At 37.8% G+C, this 18,167-nt stretch overlaps 1 protein-coding gene across 3 annotated transcripts; it reads left to right on the top strand.

Moving 5' to 3' along the window:
• Positions 1-3,283: 3,283 nt before the first annotated feature.
• Positions 3,284-10,333, top strand: LOC145787582 (uncharacterized). Of its 3 annotated transcripts, XM_082599352.1 has the most exons (8): positions 3,284-3,533; positions 4,707-4,882; positions 5,490-5,685; positions 5,827-5,999; positions 6,652-6,763; positions 7,228-7,391; positions 8,247-8,421; positions 8,732-8,911. In XM_082599352.1, the coding sequence occupies exons 2-8, from the start codon at positions 4,778-4,780 to the stop codon at positions 8,779-8,781; spliced, it is 975 nt and encodes a 324-aa protein (XP_082455478.1). In that variant the 5' UTR covers positions 3,284-3,533; positions 4,707-4,777; the 3' UTR covers positions 8,782-8,911. The 3 variants fall into 3 exon arrangements, with proteins under 3 accessions (XP_082455478.1, XP_082455476.1, XP_082455477.1); XM_082599350.1 differs by lacking the exon at positions 8,247-8,421 and having other exon boundaries at positions 8,732-10,333; XM_082599351.1 differs by lacking the exons at positions 3,284-3,533; positions 8,247-8,421 and having other exon boundaries at positions 4,634-4,882; positions 8,732-10,333.
• Positions 10,334-18,167: the final 7,834 nt, after the last annotated feature.

Below are 18,167 nucleotides of genomic sequence, written 5' to 3'. Positions count from 1 at the left end.
GCCTCATTATATTCATTAATACAAGTAGCCTACCATAAAATTAGATCTTGTACAATGTACATACACGTCTCTGATTGTTGCTTAATTATTTCTACTTGTGATTTATAGCTAATGTCGGCTGCGTAGCCGAGTGGTAAGAACGTCTGGGCGACGTTCGAAAAGACGGGGGTTCGACACCGCTCAAGAGCACGCGGCTGTGTCTCGGCAAAGACACTTAGACTTAATGGCAAGCCAAAATAAGGGGAGCAGCTGACGCGAAGACTATATGTCCCCTCTCTGCTTCCTGTAGTCTGTTGTATCGCATCTGTGATCGCAGTATACTGCATGTTATCGCAATGGGCGCAAATAAAAACACGATTATTAAGTTATTAATATTATTTAATGAAATGTATTATTAGATTAGTTAGTGATTTAGATTTTGTATTTCAAACACTTGTTTTGTTATTTTTTACAGGTAGGACATAAAGTATTAAAACAATCTATTTTTCATATAAAAATAAGTAGGCTATATCTGAAACATATTAGAAAATCAAGAAGGTTTAATATATTGCGTTATATCAATCAAACGAATCAATTGGAACCGCTGCGGATGAAATGCCGGATTAAAAACGATCCAGACCCAACGCCATCAGTTTACAACTAAAACAATTTCATGCTGAATCGGACCAAGAATAAAAACTGGCGAACAACACAAGAGCCTGCTAGGTTCAAAAAAATAAACTATAGCCTCCCACCAACTCCTTCGAATGAACAAAACATCCAAATCCTATCACTCAATGGTGAAGATATATCTCATTGCTTCAACAATAGCGATCCAGTTGTTTCAGGAACGAGGAGACGACTGATTCTTAATTCATCTACGTATTTAAAGTCTCAGGTTTGGAGACCGTGCTTAACTATATTTATCGACAGAGATGTACGTAGCCTATACGCCGCAGACTTGCGGCGTATACTTTTTGTTTACGCTAACGCTTGCGGCCACATTGTTTTGGATAGTTTGCGCTTGAGGCTACGCCGTAAAGTTTTTGCGGTTTTTTAGCGCATAGCGTCAACGCATACTTTTTAATGTATTTTTTTCGCTACAACACGCCAATACTTTCCAGCGCTGCAGTTGAAAGAATGTTTGCAATGGGCAAAGACATATTGGAACCAAAACACAGCAAAATGTCAGATGAACACCTTCAAATGCTTGTGTTTCTTTGTGGAAATTCAAAATAAAACTTGTTTGTTTCGAGTGGTTCATACTGTGTGAATGTTTGGCACCTAGCAAACAAAATGAGTTTATGCTAGTGTATGCGCTGACGCCGCCAACTTTTTTTACAAGTTACGTTGACGCATACGGCGTATGGTTTTTCGAACGTTTGCGTTTGCGCTGACGGCGTCAATATTTTTTGTATGCGCGTACATCACTGTTTATCGATGCATATAGGCTACCGCAGAACTAGATCTTTTTATGCACGTCTTAAACCATTAAAGTTTTGTCACCTTTTCCTTTTGTTGGTTTTGTTACTGTATTTCTTTTTCACAATATCATTTCTTCTGCATTTTGACAAAGAAAAATAAATTAAATTGAATTTTCGAAACGTAGTAAACTTTTCTGTAGGAAATGGAGGATATGACGTAGATGCAACTCATACCAGCTTCGCTGGAGTTCCCGATAGTTCTGCGGACAGCACGCAGCCCGTATGGCTTGCATAGCTTGATTAGTGATTATAACACCAAGTAAAGCAATCTTTTTTTTTCTGCAGTTGCTGACGGAATGAAAAAGAATGATTTTCATAGTTATGAATGCGCACTGTGCATGTTCTGTGCAAATGTTGATAGAGTTATGTTTGATTGAAGAAACGCATTAAAAATAAATAGATCTAGTTTGTAAATACAATTCTAATCTCACATGTTACAACACTGGTCTGACCTTCAGAATGAAAGTAAATCATTTGCAGTTAAATTGTTTAATCAACAAAGAAATCAGGCCACAGTTTGCAGAAAAGTATATTTGTCACTGAAAAAACTTAACATCTATTTTTGCTAACGTCTGTCAGGGCAGCAAAATATTCGAGCTTGTTAGGAGTGATACAAGTGCAGGCTGGTGCTAGGAGGCAAACGCAACTAAAAGTGGCCCATTAGCTAATGTGGTAATTCTAATTTTTAGTCCAAACCTGCCTAAATCTAGTTTCTAAATTTTGCTTTCGTTAGAAGAGCAGTAGGCTACCATTAGTTAGGCCTACGTCTCAACTTACAGTTAGCAAGCCTGCTGCAGCGTTTAGTCAAGTAACAACTGCTACCAGTTTAGTAGCAGTGTGATTATTCTCTTCGTCTTTAGGTCCATCAAATCTGAGTTCGATTCCAAGTCGGGTCATAACATTGGATTCACAAAAGATGTCGTTTGCGTTGTTTTTCACAAAACGCAATGCGGTTGCTTTTTGTATCTGACGCAAAATGATACAATAAGTTTCTCACATTGAAATTTTGATCAGTTGTAGACTGACAACAAATAAAACATTTATTTACTGTAGCCTAAGCAGAGTAGCCTAACTAGAAGTAAGAATTAGGAGGATATTATAAAGTCACTGACCATACTTAATTGAAATGTAGTTTTCTTGATACCAAATGTAAGAAAAGAAGACACAGTTATTGGATTTAAGTTTGTTGCTGCTAGAGCGCGGTTTTCTTCAGTAGCGTATGACGAAACACTGCATCTTCAGAAGGAGTGATACCATAACGTCATTGTCATTGCAGGCGGTTTGGAGCATTTCTGAAATAGCGTTTTACTCTTTGTCGAATGTTTTCTTACACTGCGCGTATGTACAACAATGTAAAAAAGTGATAGCCTAACATTAAAGTGTGAAATCAATCCCAAATTGACCATAAGTATTTTTTTCCAACCGAAATTTGAAAACCCAAGCCTGATCAGATTTGTAACTTCTTGTCAGGATATCTCAAATGTGCCCACAATCAATTTAATCTTTTTTTGTTTGTAACCATCAAAGCAAAAACAGCGGTGGTTGACCCGGAAACATTACCTCCACAGTCCACACCCTTACTTTTTTTGTCATTGTTATGCAGCTAATCACTGTATTTGTTTGAAGAGGTTTTGAAAGTTTCAAATAGGATAATTTTGGAGAATTCCACCACCGACTTGCAACGGAAAGCAGCGATTACGACAAAACAGCACTAGTTAATGCCACGCCTATACGTAGGCTATGCACAAAATATTGTGCAGCATGTTTATATGTTTTTGACGGAAGTAAATAAACCGGTTATTATGCGTTTCAGGGAAAATTTATGCCCAAATACTAATTGCACGAAGTAGGCCTAACTTACTTTATTGCTACTTTGTTTGAAGAATCGAGACTCAGATAAACATCCAGAATCTGAAGGCTTTGTGCTGTAAAGCCAGCTTGGCATAGAAGGATATTTGATGGAAATACACACTTGAGTGCCAAAGCAGCAAGAGGAATTTTATCATCATCATCGGCCCTGCCTAAATGAGCCGTCTCCTACCGTGATTCTCCACAACTATCGATTGTTAAGTACGGTATTTTAAGATTTTCAATTTAAAACAAGTGTTACATGAACAACACTGGCTTTAGCAAGCCATTTTCTCAGTAATTGCCGCTTTGTAAAATTATATCAATCTAAAGTTGTGTTTATTGACCTGCTTCATGGCTTTGTGGGTAACGTGCCTGCCACTAAATTGGTAGGCGTGTGTTCCAAGTCATGTCGTCATACACCAAACCCATTTATAAAAATGGTTCTGACTTGTGTTTCTGCTCAGCATATTACATCAATGGAATAGGTTTTGTGTAAAACGGGGAGCTCATAGGAATGTGGTAGAACTATCTACCCAGTAAACATTTTTCCTTGGCCCAACGTTGGCTGACGGTTGTTAGGGTTGGCTGAGGGTAGTGTAGTTTTGCCAACTTGGCCAACTTTTGATATATTTTAATTGAAGTTACCTTCGAAGAATTGTTTAAAGGCATAGTAACTGAAATTGTCAAACGGGAGTTAAGCATTAAAATGCGCAAACTTAACATTCAAGAATACATTTCAAAAAGAATTACCGAAAAAAAATTGTTTTCGATGGCAAGGTAAGCACTTTAACGTAGTACACTCTTCGAATTCATAACGCAATCCATGCGTAACGTATATGACATTACTGGTGTTTCAGTCACAATTTTTCTCAAATATTTAATATGAATAAATATTTGCAGATTCCTGATGAGGGCTTAAGTTAAGCCGAAAACGTTTGAATGTTGAACTATTTGTAAATATGTAATATACTGTTGTAATGCTCAACCCTGTGTTATTGTTTTGTCTTGCCTGTCTTTGGTATAAAAAAGCAAACTCTCTCCCGAAACTATAACTTAGAATTAGGAAGTCATTCTTGCCAATGTTGGTGTGCAGTTGTACAGAACGTTGGGCCAACGTCATTATTTGCGGGCGAACTAAGGTAATCCCTCAATTTTTTTACGTTGGCCCAAAGATTTGAAAAAAAGTTGGCCCAACTGCGACGAATGGTGCAAAATACGTTGAGTCAACAGAGGAGCACTATTTTACCAACTGTCACACTACGTTAGGCCGAGGTACAATGTTTGCTGGGTACCCATAGTGAAGCCCTAAAAGCAGCGTATGTGCGACGGAGACAGCGCTATTCAAGCACATGCTACTATATTCTTTTTAAAAAAACTTCTGAACTTTACAAGAAGCAAAGCTGGCTTCCTCATCAGATTCGGAGCTTTCAAGGCAACGCTTGACTTCACGGTCTACATCCCGGATGATGTCAACATCTTCTCAAAAGTTAGGAAAAGAGACGGATAGTATTCCGTTGAAAGGCTATGGGGTGACGGATCCTAAAAACATTATCACAGAACAACCTGAGGTGATGATATGATAATACTCAATTACTATTTTTACATTTAAAAAAAAAGAATCTTGGAAATTTCTTGGTTGTCTCTAAAGTCAAACCTTATAAAAAAAAGATTGAGCAACAGTAACATGTCTCTTTGTGCATGAATCGCTTACGATTACAGCGTATAAACAATGTAACCGATTATGATCGCATAAAAACTGTAATCGGTGATATCTGGGCCTTTGAAAGAACATTTTGGGCTCTGTACCAATGAGATCCTTAGGCCTCAAACTAAGAAATTTCTGAAAAAAAAGCATTATCTTCAAAGAATACGCTGTGGTTTCTCAAGTTTTCGGGCCCCTTGAAAACGTTCCGGGCCCCTTAGTCATCCCTAGATCGGGTCCAAAAGTACCCCCTAGGTTCCCCCTCTCCCAGTCAAAGCTACTGGATGATATAATCGATTACGAATTCACATGATCAATCTGGCTTTGACATAATAAAATTGACAACGACATTAGAGTTAGACTTCAACTTTGCAAACAAATTATTTTTAACTACGGTATGAAAATTGGCAATGCTGAAAATTTAAACGGATTGACAACAAAATTTATAAACTGTTTTAATATTTCATTTTCAGTACTTAGAAAGTCACAAAAAAGTTCAAGGCTCAGAAGTGACTGGGAACTGCCAACCATGGTCGGACCACTTGTTCTACAAGATGTTTTTGGATCCTGAAGGAAGAAATGCAACTTTGATGGTTTTAAAATGCGAGATCACCTACGTTGATGTGTTCACTGATGAAGAACATTCGCTGTACAAAAGCAGGTTTATAGGTTAGTAGTAAGACTGGTAAAATAGTGCATATTGCGTTTTTAAGAGCAATCAGATAATAAGATGAAAAATAAAATTTTTTGTAAAAAAATCACCCTTTCTTTATCCTAAAGATGTGATTGGGATCTTTGTTCCTGTATTAGGCGGAAAAGATGAAGGAGTTGTTCAGATGTTTTCCTTTGACTTGATGAAGTCTCACTGGGAAAAAAAGATTCCTCAATCTCACGCCATTGAGTTGAACATCGATATAGTTATGAGTTCTTCGCCTCTTCATCAGTGCTTGACAACGTTACTGAATCTTCTCCAACTAGAAAAGGTAGCCAATGATGCATTATTGTGAATTAGGATGAAGATATGTTGCAACTGAATAGCTATCATCTCGTCGTCGTATCACCTAAGAGTAAACAATGGTTCATTTTGCATCCATTGTAACAGTATAAAAGTAGTTTTTGTTATTACTAAACATTTTAAATTACGGATGTCACGCAAAAGACAGATAGAAGTAACGGAAGAGTATGCAGTCGTCGTGTCAGAAACTTTGGCATGCCTTTAAGCGTGTCACAGAGACGCAGATGCATGCTCTTGAGCGGTATCGAACCAACGTCCATTAGAAAGTTGTTCCATCGTTCACACCCCTCCATCACACAGCCGAGTTGTCGTAGTGTCCACACAGTTCTCCAAACACAAAATCATCGCAGATATAGGCTGCTGGCAAGATTTACAATTTGATATCAGAGAACGTGGCCTTGTAGTGAATTTGAAAGCTCGAATTAGCTGCTTGTACAAATGTACACTACCCAGCTTGAAATATTACAACTTACAACTCATCCAAATGATGTCAAACTGTATAGTAATTATTGTCAACTGAAATTACAGCGTAGATCTATTGCGGAAATATAGATTTCTACTCCGCAATTTTAACTATGATTTAAACGTACAAACTAATCAGCTCAATTGCTCTTATTTAGGCTTATTTGAAACATACAAAATTTGACGGCCAACTTAATGTAATGGTTCGCTTTGCTCACTCGCATGGGTGGAACAATGAGAAGGAAGCCGCCAGAGAACGCATACATACAGGTAAAGATAAATAATGCTAGGTATTGAAACAATCTATTGATATGTTTGACATGATTTTTAATATCCTGGTTTTCTTGACTTAGAAATGTAAACCAATATTTCAAGGCAAATAAAACAATTGTAATTATACAAGATGCTCACTTTTAATGGCAATGTAGGCTATCGATAACTGGAAAGCACTTTAGTGATACAGGCTGTAGTCACATCAATTATGGTGAAAGAAACAAAAATATCTATAAAATACCTTCAGATGTTCTAGAGGAGAAAAACATAACTCTTAACTATAACTTTATAATTCTTAACTTATTTTATAATGTTATGTCTTTATCATGAGCAGGGATGATTATTAGTTTCTGACCACGAGAGGTGGCATAAATTGATGAGATAACCTGTATCAGCTTGTTATTAGCTGCTAAGAAGTTGGAAGTGAGAAAGTTATGATGCACTTGTCATAAATTGTTTAGGATTACGTAATCTGTGTCGGGCTGGAGTACATCTGGAGGTGATGAGCGCTGACTTCATATTGGAAGAAATGAGGGTTGAAGGCATTCTTGCTACAAATGACGAAAAAATTAAGCATTACATTGCAAAGCGTCACGCTTGGAGGCATGAACTTACGAAACCAAGTGTGAGTAGTAGCCTAAGAAGTTTTTACACAATATTCCCAACAAGAAAAATTAATTGATCATATCTCCATTGGTTTAACGTAAAAAGAAGGTTTTTGCTGACTAGAAGAAAGCTGTAAGATCAATGCACCACAGCGACCTGTACACACAGGCCTAACTGGCGTGTGAACCTAAGCTATATTCAATCATGAATGGAGGCCGATGTAATTTTGAACTTGAACTTTGGGATAAAAGTAGCCTACATTACATCTTTTTAAAGGGATAGTTTTGAGAATCCATATTTCCAAACTCCGATCATTGAATCTCAAATCACTGTAAAATTCTTAGTTTCACGTAAAAAATTGGCAAATATTTTCCTCTCACCGAACCTGTCTTTTCCAGTGTTGCCAAAACTGTTCAGATTTCTAGTGCACTGTTAAAATCTGGTCATTTATTTTGATGGTAATAATAGCACAAAAATAGTCCAAAAGTAAACTATACACAAAGATTGTATTTATCAAGTACTGTAGGCTACTATCCAGACTACCAACTTAATGCTAACAAGTCTAACTTCTATCCAGCGTAGCAGATTGGCCTCCAGTCAAATTTAAATTTTGCACGTTGGTATGGCCTATGTATACAGTTTTGGCCGTGATGATACGTAGCCTACTAAAAAAATGAAAATCATTTTCCTTCGACACCGCGCGGCAATTTAAAAATAGGATGAGGCCTGCTTAACAAACGCTTTTTTGCAATTTCATAAACTACACAAACAATCGATTTCCGATTTTGCGTCTCACGTCGGACCGTGCGGTTTCTGCAGTAAAAATTGCTTTTCTTGTCACAACAAAAAGCTGATTTGTTCATTATGTGTGCAGAAATCCCACGGTTCGAACGAATTGGCCGGCGCCGCTTCTACTTCTCACCAAGAACCTGACTCCACTGATTCCGAGGAAGACTTTGAGTATATTGCTGAAGATGACATGTATCACGTCTACCAAATAGACACGCTTGATCAGATATTAGCAAATCAATATCTTAAAAACCGAAAAGGTTTGCCTTGCCTCTTTAGACTAGCGCAATATTAAAATAATGAAAAAAGATACCGTAATGAAAAAAGCTTTTTCGAATTTGTTTGTCAGTAGCCTAATGTACTTATAAAATCTTAAATAGAGGTATGATACTTTGAACTGTAACGTGCGAGTTTCCCATATTTTTCAGGATTTTTTTTTAAAACACAGGCTCAAAACTGCCAAATTTTAGGAAGACAAATATGCTTCTCTAAATGAGCCAAACTTATTATCAAAAATCTGAAAATGTTGCAGATAAACTTTTTATCAAATTACAAATGTATTTATTTCAGCTAAACCACTCAGAAAGTCAGCAGTCGGTGATAGAGAAAAATCAACATGAAATCTTCGAGCAAAGTGGTGATTCCAGTGATGGAAGAATGACTCCAAAGCCGGATCTGGACGCTTTATCAGCCATGACAGATTCGTATCACGAAATACTAGCAACAAAACTTCAAAAAATTCTTCAAGACGTAGTGAAATTTGATGATGCATTTGAAGAAATTGAAGATGATACAGAAGAATTAACCTGAATGGCGAAGATAACACCAGTTATTTGTGGCTGCTTGTATTGTAACGCAGCCTATTGTTTAACCTAATCTGGATTTAAAAAAGATAAACATTTTAACTTACACCAACAATGAAGGTTATTTTATTGACATGTCATATTTTTAGTTTGGAAATTATAAGTTTAGTTATCTTAGTGATGATAGATAGTGATGTAACAAAGTGTTTGTGCTGTGCTAAAAAAGGGGGCATAGCTAATTAAGTCTAATGACCACAATTCTGAGATCAATTCCTTGTTTGTTGACACACAATAAACGTAGCTTAAAAAAGAAAACCAGTTTTCAGATTTAGGTTAGCATGGAAAAACAAAACAATTTCCCCCTGTCTCCTGTCAAATGCATACCTGATTGTCAGCCAGCAAATTTGTCCTTTTTTACACTGATCCAACGTACACAAGAGGGGAGATGCAGGCTGGGCCATGCTACTGTATGTTGTTCATTGTAATATGTGATGAGGAAATGTTTCCTAAATCATTAAGATAAGGTTAATGTAGGCCTAACTGAAATAACCTACATTTTCTTTCTTTTCCGGCCTAAAGTTGCTGTGAGTTTGAATATAAGCGGCAAATCCATGGTTTTGTAGCAACTTGTAGCCTAAGCCTGATTCACCCTGCTCAACTAAGCTCTTCATGTAACGAAACTCGTCATAGTAAAAACGAAATATTTTCTTCCTGGGTATTGCAGCGTTGTCACGAATAATTTGTAGTTCAAAAGCCTTTAGATTTTATTTTTTGAAGGAGCTAAACTGCCGTCAACACACTTCTGCCTTTTTTAGCTCTTTTTGTCTTGTTTAAAGGCTGTTTTGAAGAAAGCTATTTTATGGTCATATTTCAAAATTTTACTTTTGATTGTCAGCGAAAGTTAATGTTTTGTCTAAACTTTTATCAATATTTATACAATCCATAATTTTTGTTTTCTGTAGGCCCGGCTTACTTTAATAACTTGTAACCATTATTTTTGTACGTCTTGCACACTGTTGTTTATTTACAAAGCCTATTGTTGGTTATTAAAAATTAGCAGTTTTTCTGTTTTATTTCGGCTAGGCTACTGTCTGTTATTGCTTGATTTGTATTTATGTGCTTTGTTTTTGTTTTATTGCAATAAGCTTGTCTGGTGAATTGGAATGACTTTGTCGTAAATGGACAATACTTTTTAGAGGACTTATACAATCTAAGCAAAAAAACTATGAATAATCTTCAGTGTCTAGTGCTGATGATGGTAATTCTTTGTTTTCAGTCCATAATCCAGAAAGTGTGGCCTGTTTTACGATGAGTTGTTATAGTATCAGTCCACGAAACTTTAACGAATGACAATTATAGAAACAAAGAAGCAAAATTAGAAATGGTGTTTTGTGTAAAATGAAGTCAGTTTGACGTGTGCTGTTTCCCAGACAACAAATCAACCATTGTTTACATCTGCAGACGTTGAATCAATGTAAAAAACAGTTGATTTGTTGTCCGGGTTGCATGGCCGAGTGACGAGAGCATATGCACGACGTTCGAAAAGACATTTGTTCGAGACGCACAAAGATCGCGTTTGCCTTTATGGCGTAAAAAATGAAAGCAGCTTTCTCGGAGAACGTCTGAACGTGTACTGTAGGCTATAGGCTAGTAGGCTACTAGTCTTACACTGCTTCCAGCTGTTGGTTGTGCTGCATCTGTTATTGCTTTGTATTGACTCTTTCGCGCCCCGCGTGTGTCGGCAGTTAGATTTAAAAACCCAAGTGTTTCTATTGGGCTCGTGTTAAGATAGGATAGCCAGGGGCGCCGGAAGCGGGGGGGCAGGGGGGCGGATGCCCCCCCCCCTGCCCTCAATTTTTCTGCAGATGGGGGGGCAGAGGGGGCAATGGTGCCCTTTTAAAGTCATGTAAGCTACTGCACATTTTGCAATATAACAATTTCTGCTATTCGCTCTTAGCCTGATTATAATCTTTCATTTTTGCTTCAAAATAATATTTACGGCACAAAATTTTGCAACACAGTAGCCTTCAGGCCTTAAAACTCGTTTTTTTTTTCGGCAGCCATCGTGGCCTACCGAGAGCTCCTTCTCGGCGGCCAAATCTGCGTGCTTGGAGACCAAAATACAAAATAAAAATAACGATAGCACAAGTAAATAGAATTAAACTTGCAACAATGCTAAAAGGATCACTTAGCGTTGTTGAAATCTGGGCCTGGGCGACGTCCTACAATAGATTCGTTGCACCAGTGGCGTAGCCAAGGGGGGGGGGTGGGTTTGGGGGTTACAACCCCCCCTTTGGCACACGTGTGACGTCACGATATTGAGAATGATGCTTTCAGTCTAAAAAAAATTGCCTAATTTTAAACAAAACTGCATTAAAAGATCGAGTTTTGCCAATACCAAACATCTCAGCCAGGAATTAGCAACAAGAAAACATAGAGACTTAGCTTTATTTCCAAAGAATGCCGAAGAAAACATGATCTTATCCTTTTGCTATGCCACCAGACAGCACCATTTTACAGGAATATGCATACTCACATTCTTGTTGAAAATGCTCTCAGAATGCACCAAATTCAAAGCAATTTTTCAAAATTTTCTGGGGGAGGCCCCCCAGACCCCCCGCCGCTGGGTCGTCAAAACCCCCCCCCCCCCTTTCAAAATTTCTGGCTACGCTACTGCGTTGCACCACGCAATAACTGCTTTATCGGGATAGTAATCCAGTAGGCTACTGATGCGGGACCATCTAACTCTAACGACACTCGCACGAGTGTCTCCAATGTGGCTGATTTTAAAGAAATTCGCCACTTCCCTAGAATTCTTTTTAGCAACGATAAACAACGTTCGACATGTGTTGACAATGACGGCAAGGTAATAAAATAAGTATTTCAATGATGTGAAGAACATTACTAAAAGAAGTATAATTTTTGCAAAATATGATCAAAAAATGTTTTCCCCTCGGACGTCAACTAAGGGAACGTTCAAATATTACGTAACGCTTTTTTTCCAAATTTTTGACCCCCCCCTCCCCCATGTAACGCCAACGTAACGCTTTTTTCAATCCCCCCCTCCCCCATGTAACGCTTTTTCACTACGAATTCAGCACAAAAAACTACCATTCCGTACTCGAAAGCGTTACGTAACGTTTTGCTTGAACCCCCTCCCCCCCGATGTGACGCTAACGTAACGCTTTGCATAAACCCCCCCCCTCCCCCTCGAAGGCGTTACGTAATATTTGAACGTTCCCTAACCTATTTCTCCTTTACAAACAAGACTTACACCGCTGGTGATCGCAGATGGATATATTCCATCAATAACAAATATTCCCACACAATGCAACAGTGGCGATTATAACGCGCTGACCTAATTTTGCGTCACTCTTTGATACTACATATTTTCGTCAGTTAATCCACGATCATTCTATTGCGAAATTAAATAATTGGCTAGAAGAGACCGGCGGCCAAACTTGGCCGATTGAGGAGGTAGCACCGGCGGTCATTCAAGCACTACTTAGCGGCTATGGTCGCAGGCTGCTTTAAGGCTTGACAGTAGGTTACATCATTATAACATAGCATGATGCCCTTCTTTGTATACCGGACACTTGTAGGCTATCATTACTCAATACATAGTGAGCTGATACATTAGCATTATCGCTATATCTTATCTTAAAACTTGAAAAAAAATTGGCCTTTTAGTAAACAAAAGTGCCCTTTTTTCGTAATCTTGCCCCCCCACTCAAAAATCGTTCCGGCGCCCCTGACAGCGTCCACTAAATAGTGACCACAGCTCCCAGGGACGCTTTTGCCAAAAACGGCCTACATTTGTCTTACCTTTCCACCACCCGGGGTGTAGTTGATGTTCTCCATGGAACAAACCTTTCCATGGACGTTCTTCAAGTTAGGTTTCCGCTTTCGGTAGTCCTTCTGAAGGAAAAATAACATAAAGCAATGTAGGCTGCTTTAAGATAATTTTAGCAGACGTCGGTCTATGGTAGACTACTTCTGAAAGCAATGTCCCGTTCAGTACCGTTGAGAATTGATACAAACAATACGTAAAGTGGTTTATTTTATTTTGATTATAGCTCCTGAAGAGAGTGAGACGAAAACGTGTAGTTTTGAGGTACAAGTAACAGTCTAGCCTACTTGCAATACGTAAACTGTTAAGGCTAAACTAATAGCGATAGGCCTTTTCAATTATTATAATATCTTTTTCGTTATCAAATCACAAACTTAGGCTTAGGCTACGGAAATAAATTTTTTAGACGAAAAAAAAACACGTTAAAATTTAATGTTGAAACATTAGGCAATTCGATTTCAAAAGTCTTCGATTAAATTAGCCTACTTCTAATTGTGTTGAAAGCAACCGTAGCGTATCACGCAAAAATTGCTGTGTCTTTCGCTTCCGGCGGCCAAACTTGAAGAGACCGGCGGCCAAACTTGGCCGATTGAGGAGGTAGCACCGGCGGTCATTCAAGCACTACTTAGCGGCTATGGTCGCAGGCTGCTTTAAGGCTTGACAGTAGGTTACATCATTATAACATAGCATGATGCCCTTCTTTGTATACCGGACACTTGTAGGCTATCATTACTCAATACATAGTGAGCTGATACATTAGCATTATCGCTATATCTTATCTTAAAACTTGAAAAAAAATTGGCCTTTTAGTAAACAAAAGTGCCCTCTTTTTTCGTAATCTTTCCCCCCCCCCCACTCAAAAATCGCTCCGGCGCCCCTGAGGATAGCCTAGCCTATAGGCCCACACTTTCTTTGAACACAATATGAAAAATTTTAGAATTCCAAATTTTTGACCTTAACAAGTTTGATATTTCTCACCTTGCAACACGTAAGCCTATGCCTATAAAGAAATCGATAATTTTATAGATAGGCCTATTCTGCTGCAAGCAATAAGCTTTTAAAATGATCTTTTACTTTAAAAATGAAAAATTTATTTGGTAGGCTATTGCAATTGTTGCGGTTCGCACGACGGCGTAGGCTACTGCAGGTCACTACAGTAGATGAGGTATTTAGGCTACCGATCAAAAAGCAAGATTTAAAATGAGCTGATTGCAATCACTAAGTAGGCTAGGCTAAATTTAGCGAACGTTTTGCAGCAGCGTAGCCTACTTTGAAAGTTAAGGTTAGGAACGTAGCCTGCACATTTCGATGACGTGAGTTCGATTTCCATCTCTACCAATAGGCTACTTTTTTCTTGAAATTACCAAACAAAGTTCTAAGCAAGAATCAGCTCTCTGGCTCAGTGCTAGAAATATCATAATGATTACAGTCAGCTGGTTCATAGCAAATATGGTTCATTAGTTGGTTTTGACTCTGTATCCTCGGACTGACAAAGCCTTGATAGGTTATTTCTAGTAGTTTTGCATAGCTTACCTGTGTTGTTGGCCTACCTAGACTGTACATTCTACGTTGTAGAAGCTTTTGACCCAGGGCCGGTTACCGAGATGGTAAACAAGTGTGTAAAAATGAATGTTTCAAAAGATCTTTTTGATGGTTTATGAATAAACTATTCTTGATCATTCAACAAAACGATTTTAGAAATTTGTACCAATTCTTATAGTTTTCATTATTGACTTTGCAACATGACCAAAACCCTGAAAAATTATTTCAACATTGGCAACTCTGTTGATCATAAGATGATGAATTCATCGTTCATTCATCAACAAGAAGTTTGTTAATCATAACTTTCTACAAAAAAAAAATAGCTAAAATACTATAAACCGAACAGTTAAACTTTCTCAACACTGAGGTAGAGGTGAGCACGAAAAGCCTGATCATAAAAACTGGTATTTAGTCAAGAATGCGTAGTTTTTTTTGACAAATTTGTTAACGATTTTAAATAGTACGGTAGGCTACCCGTTCAGCTCAGTTAATAATTGTATTTTTTCTTCTCAGCAGTCACTTGTCTTTTCTACTGCACTGCGTGTTGTCACAATGGACTTTCAGATTACATGTACTATGTTTTTACTGTCAATGAGTTGGTTTTTCCCCTGTACAAATACCGTAACCAATCCATTGGTATGCCATGAAAGCGTTGCAAGTGTGCTGTGAAAATTTAATGTTGCAGCCGCAGCGTAAAGGTGTCAAATTAGTTTAGAAGGGAGTATTTAATTTCATGTTACAGCATACTGACAATTAACTGCTTAAATTTTTTGATCAAGAAACCCATCCAAACTGTTCGTCAAGACCCAAATCAAAACTATTTGTGCACAAAAGCAGCGGATGCAACCTAGTTCGTACCCTGAAAAGATCGAGAAAAAAAATTAAAAAAAGCGGAAGTCGCTGATCGCAGTTTCCGCAAACATTTTATGAACTAGGTTGCACCCAAAAAGGATGCAACCTAGTTCGTACCCTGAACAGTTCGTACCCTCAGTTCGTACCCTAAAAAGATCGAGAAAAAAAATTAAGAAAAGCGGAAGTCGCTGATTGCAGTTTCCGCAAACATTTTAAAATTTTCTCCCTGAAAAGATCGAGAAAAAGTTAGCACAAAGCCGAAGTCGCTGATCACAGTTTCCGCTAACCCTAACCCTCGCTCAACACAGTTTTCGCAAACATTTTTCCCCGGTTTCCGCTAACCCTAACCATAGACTAATCGGTGCTCTTCCACAAGACGCCCTGTTGGTCAACCAGACAAAATGATGACGTCACACACACTGGAATGCACTATTATGAAGGAGGAAGTGCGGGGTGGAAATGCAATGAAACACACCAGAAGGAAATTGTCTCCCATTTATTGATTTGTTGTTCAATTTAATGAAATTTGCAATCGTTGAAAAGCACAAGCATAGATCTAACTAACTAAGTTAATACCAAGTCCCAAAATACTACTAGCTCCATCTGGTGGCCACCTAAACTTGACCAAATTCAAACCATTATCAAAAGTTTATTTGCAATGATAAACACATTAAACGACAACCAATTAAAAGAACATGTTACTGTTTATTGAAGTACTAACTTTCATTTTTATACTTTATTTAATATATTAGCAATCGTTGTTCGAAGACAGCCCCCCAACGAAGCTTTTGCCCAATGCATTTCAATGGCGAATCGATCGTCTTCCAGTTCACGCCCTGCCTGATCACGATTCTTCTTCTTGCGTTTGAGATCACGATAATTAATTGTCTCCCATTTATTCATTTCTTGCTCAATTTCAACAGATTTGCTATTGTTGAAAAGCACAAGCATAGATCTAACCAACTAAGTTATTACCAAGTCCCAAAATACTACTAGCTCCATCTGGTGGCCACTTAAACTTGACCAAATTCAAACCATTATCAAAAGTTTATTTGCAGTGATAAACACATTAAACGACAACCAATTAAAAGAACATGTTACTGTTTATTGAAGTGCTAACTTTCATTTTTATACTTTATTTAATATATTAGCAATCGTTGTTCGAAGACAGCCCCCCAACGAAGCTTTTGCCCAATGCATTTCAATGGCGAATCGATCGTCTTCCAGTTCACGCCCTGCGTGATCACGACAATTAAATGTCTCCCATTTATTCATTTCTTGCTCAATTTCAACAGCTTTGCTATCGTTGAAAAGCACAAGCATAGATATAACCAACTAAGTTAATACCAAGTCCCAAAATACTACTAGCTCCATCTGGTGGCCACTTAAACTTGACCAAATTCAAACCATTATCAAAAGTTTATTTGCAGTGATAAAAACATTAAACGACAACCAATTAAAAGAACATGTTACTGTTTATTGAAGTGCTAACTTTCATTTTTATATCTTATTCAATATGCGCACAATCGTTGTTCGAAGACAGCCCCCCAACGAAGCTTTTGCCCAATGCATTTCAATGGCGAATCGATCGTCTTCCAGTTCACGCCCTGCGTGCTCACGACAATTAATTGTCTCCCATTTATTCATTTCTTGCTCAATTTCAACAGATTTGCTATCGTTGAAAAGCACAAGCATTGATCTAACCGTCTAAATTAATACCAAGTCCCAAAATACTACTAGCTCCATCTGGTGGCCACCTAAACTTGACCAAATTCAAACCATTATCAAAAGTTTATTTGCAATGATAAAAACATTAAACGACAACCAATTAAAAGAACATGTTACTGTTTATTGAAGTGCTAACTTTCATTTTTATACTTTATTTAATATATTAGCAATCGTTGTTCGAAGACAGCCCCCCAACGAAGCTTTTGCCCAATGCATTTCAATGGCGAATCGATCGTCTTCCAGTTCAAGCCCTGCGTGATCACGACAATTAAATGTCTCCCATTTATTCATTTCTTGCTCAATTTCAACAGATTTGCTATCGTTGAAAAGCACAAGCATAGATCTAACCGACTAAGTTAATACCAAGTCCCAAAATACTACTAGCTCCATCTGGTGGCCACCTAAACTTGACCAAATTCAAACCATTATCAAAAGTTTATTTGCAATGATAAACACATTAAACGACAACCAATTGAAAGAACATGTTACTGTTTATTGAAGGGATAACTTTCATTTTTATATCTTATTCAATATGCGCGCAATCGTTGTTCGAACACAGCCCCCCAACGAAGCTTTTGCCCAATGCATTTCAATGGCGAATCGATCGTCTTCCAGTTCACGCCCTGCGTGATCACGACAATTAATTGTCTCCCATTTATTCATTTCTTGCTCAATTTCAACAGATTTGCTATCGTTGAAAAGCACAAGCATAGATCTAACCGACTAAATTAATACCAAGTCCCAAAATACTACTAGCTCCATCTGGTGGCCACCTAAACTTGACCAAATTCAAACTATTATCAAAAGTTTATTTGCAGTGATAAAAACATTAAACGACAACCAATTAAAAGAACATGTTACTGTTTATTGAAGTGCTAACTTTCATTTTTATATCTTATTCAATATGCGCGCAATCGTTGTTCGAACACAGCCCCCAACGAAGCTTTTGCCCAATGCATTTCAATGGCGAATCGATCGTCTTCCAGTTCACGCCCTGCCTGATCACGATTCTTCTTCTTGCGTTTGAGATCACGATAATTAATTATCTCCCATTTATTCATTTCTTGCTCAATTTCAACAGATTTGCTATCGTTGAAAAGCACAAGCATAGATCTAACCAACTAAGTTATTACCAAGTCCCAAAATACTACTAGCTCCATCTGGTGGCCACTTAAACTTGACCAAATTCAAACCATTATCAAAAGTTTATTTGCAGTGATAAAAACATTAA

The sequence above is a fragment of the Aplidium turbinatum genome, chromosome 18, assembly GCF_918807975.1.
Source record: "Aplidium turbinatum chromosome 18, kaAplTurb1.1, whole genome shotgun sequence".
NCBI classification, from domain to species: domain Eukaryota; kingdom Metazoa; phylum Chordata; class Ascidiacea; order Aplousobranchia; family Polyclinidae; genus Aplidium; species Aplidium turbinatum.
This window is presented reverse-complemented; position numbering and strand designations above follow the sequence as displayed.

Excerpts from the sequence above, each read along its gene's own strand:
- LOC145787582 (XM_082599350.1), top strand. The coding sequence starts at position 4,778 with ATGATGTCAACATCTTCTCAAAAGTTAGGAAAAGAGACGGATAGTATT. Across the intron at positions 5,686-5,826 it reads GTACAAAAGCAGGTTTATAG|GCGGAAAAGATGAAGGAGTT; the intron begins GTTAGTAGTAAG and ends TTCCTGTATTAG. Across the intron at positions 7,392-8,731 it reads ATGAACTTACGAAACCAAGT|CTAAACCACTCAGAAAGTCA; the intron begins GTGAGTAGTAGC and ends TATTTATTTCAG.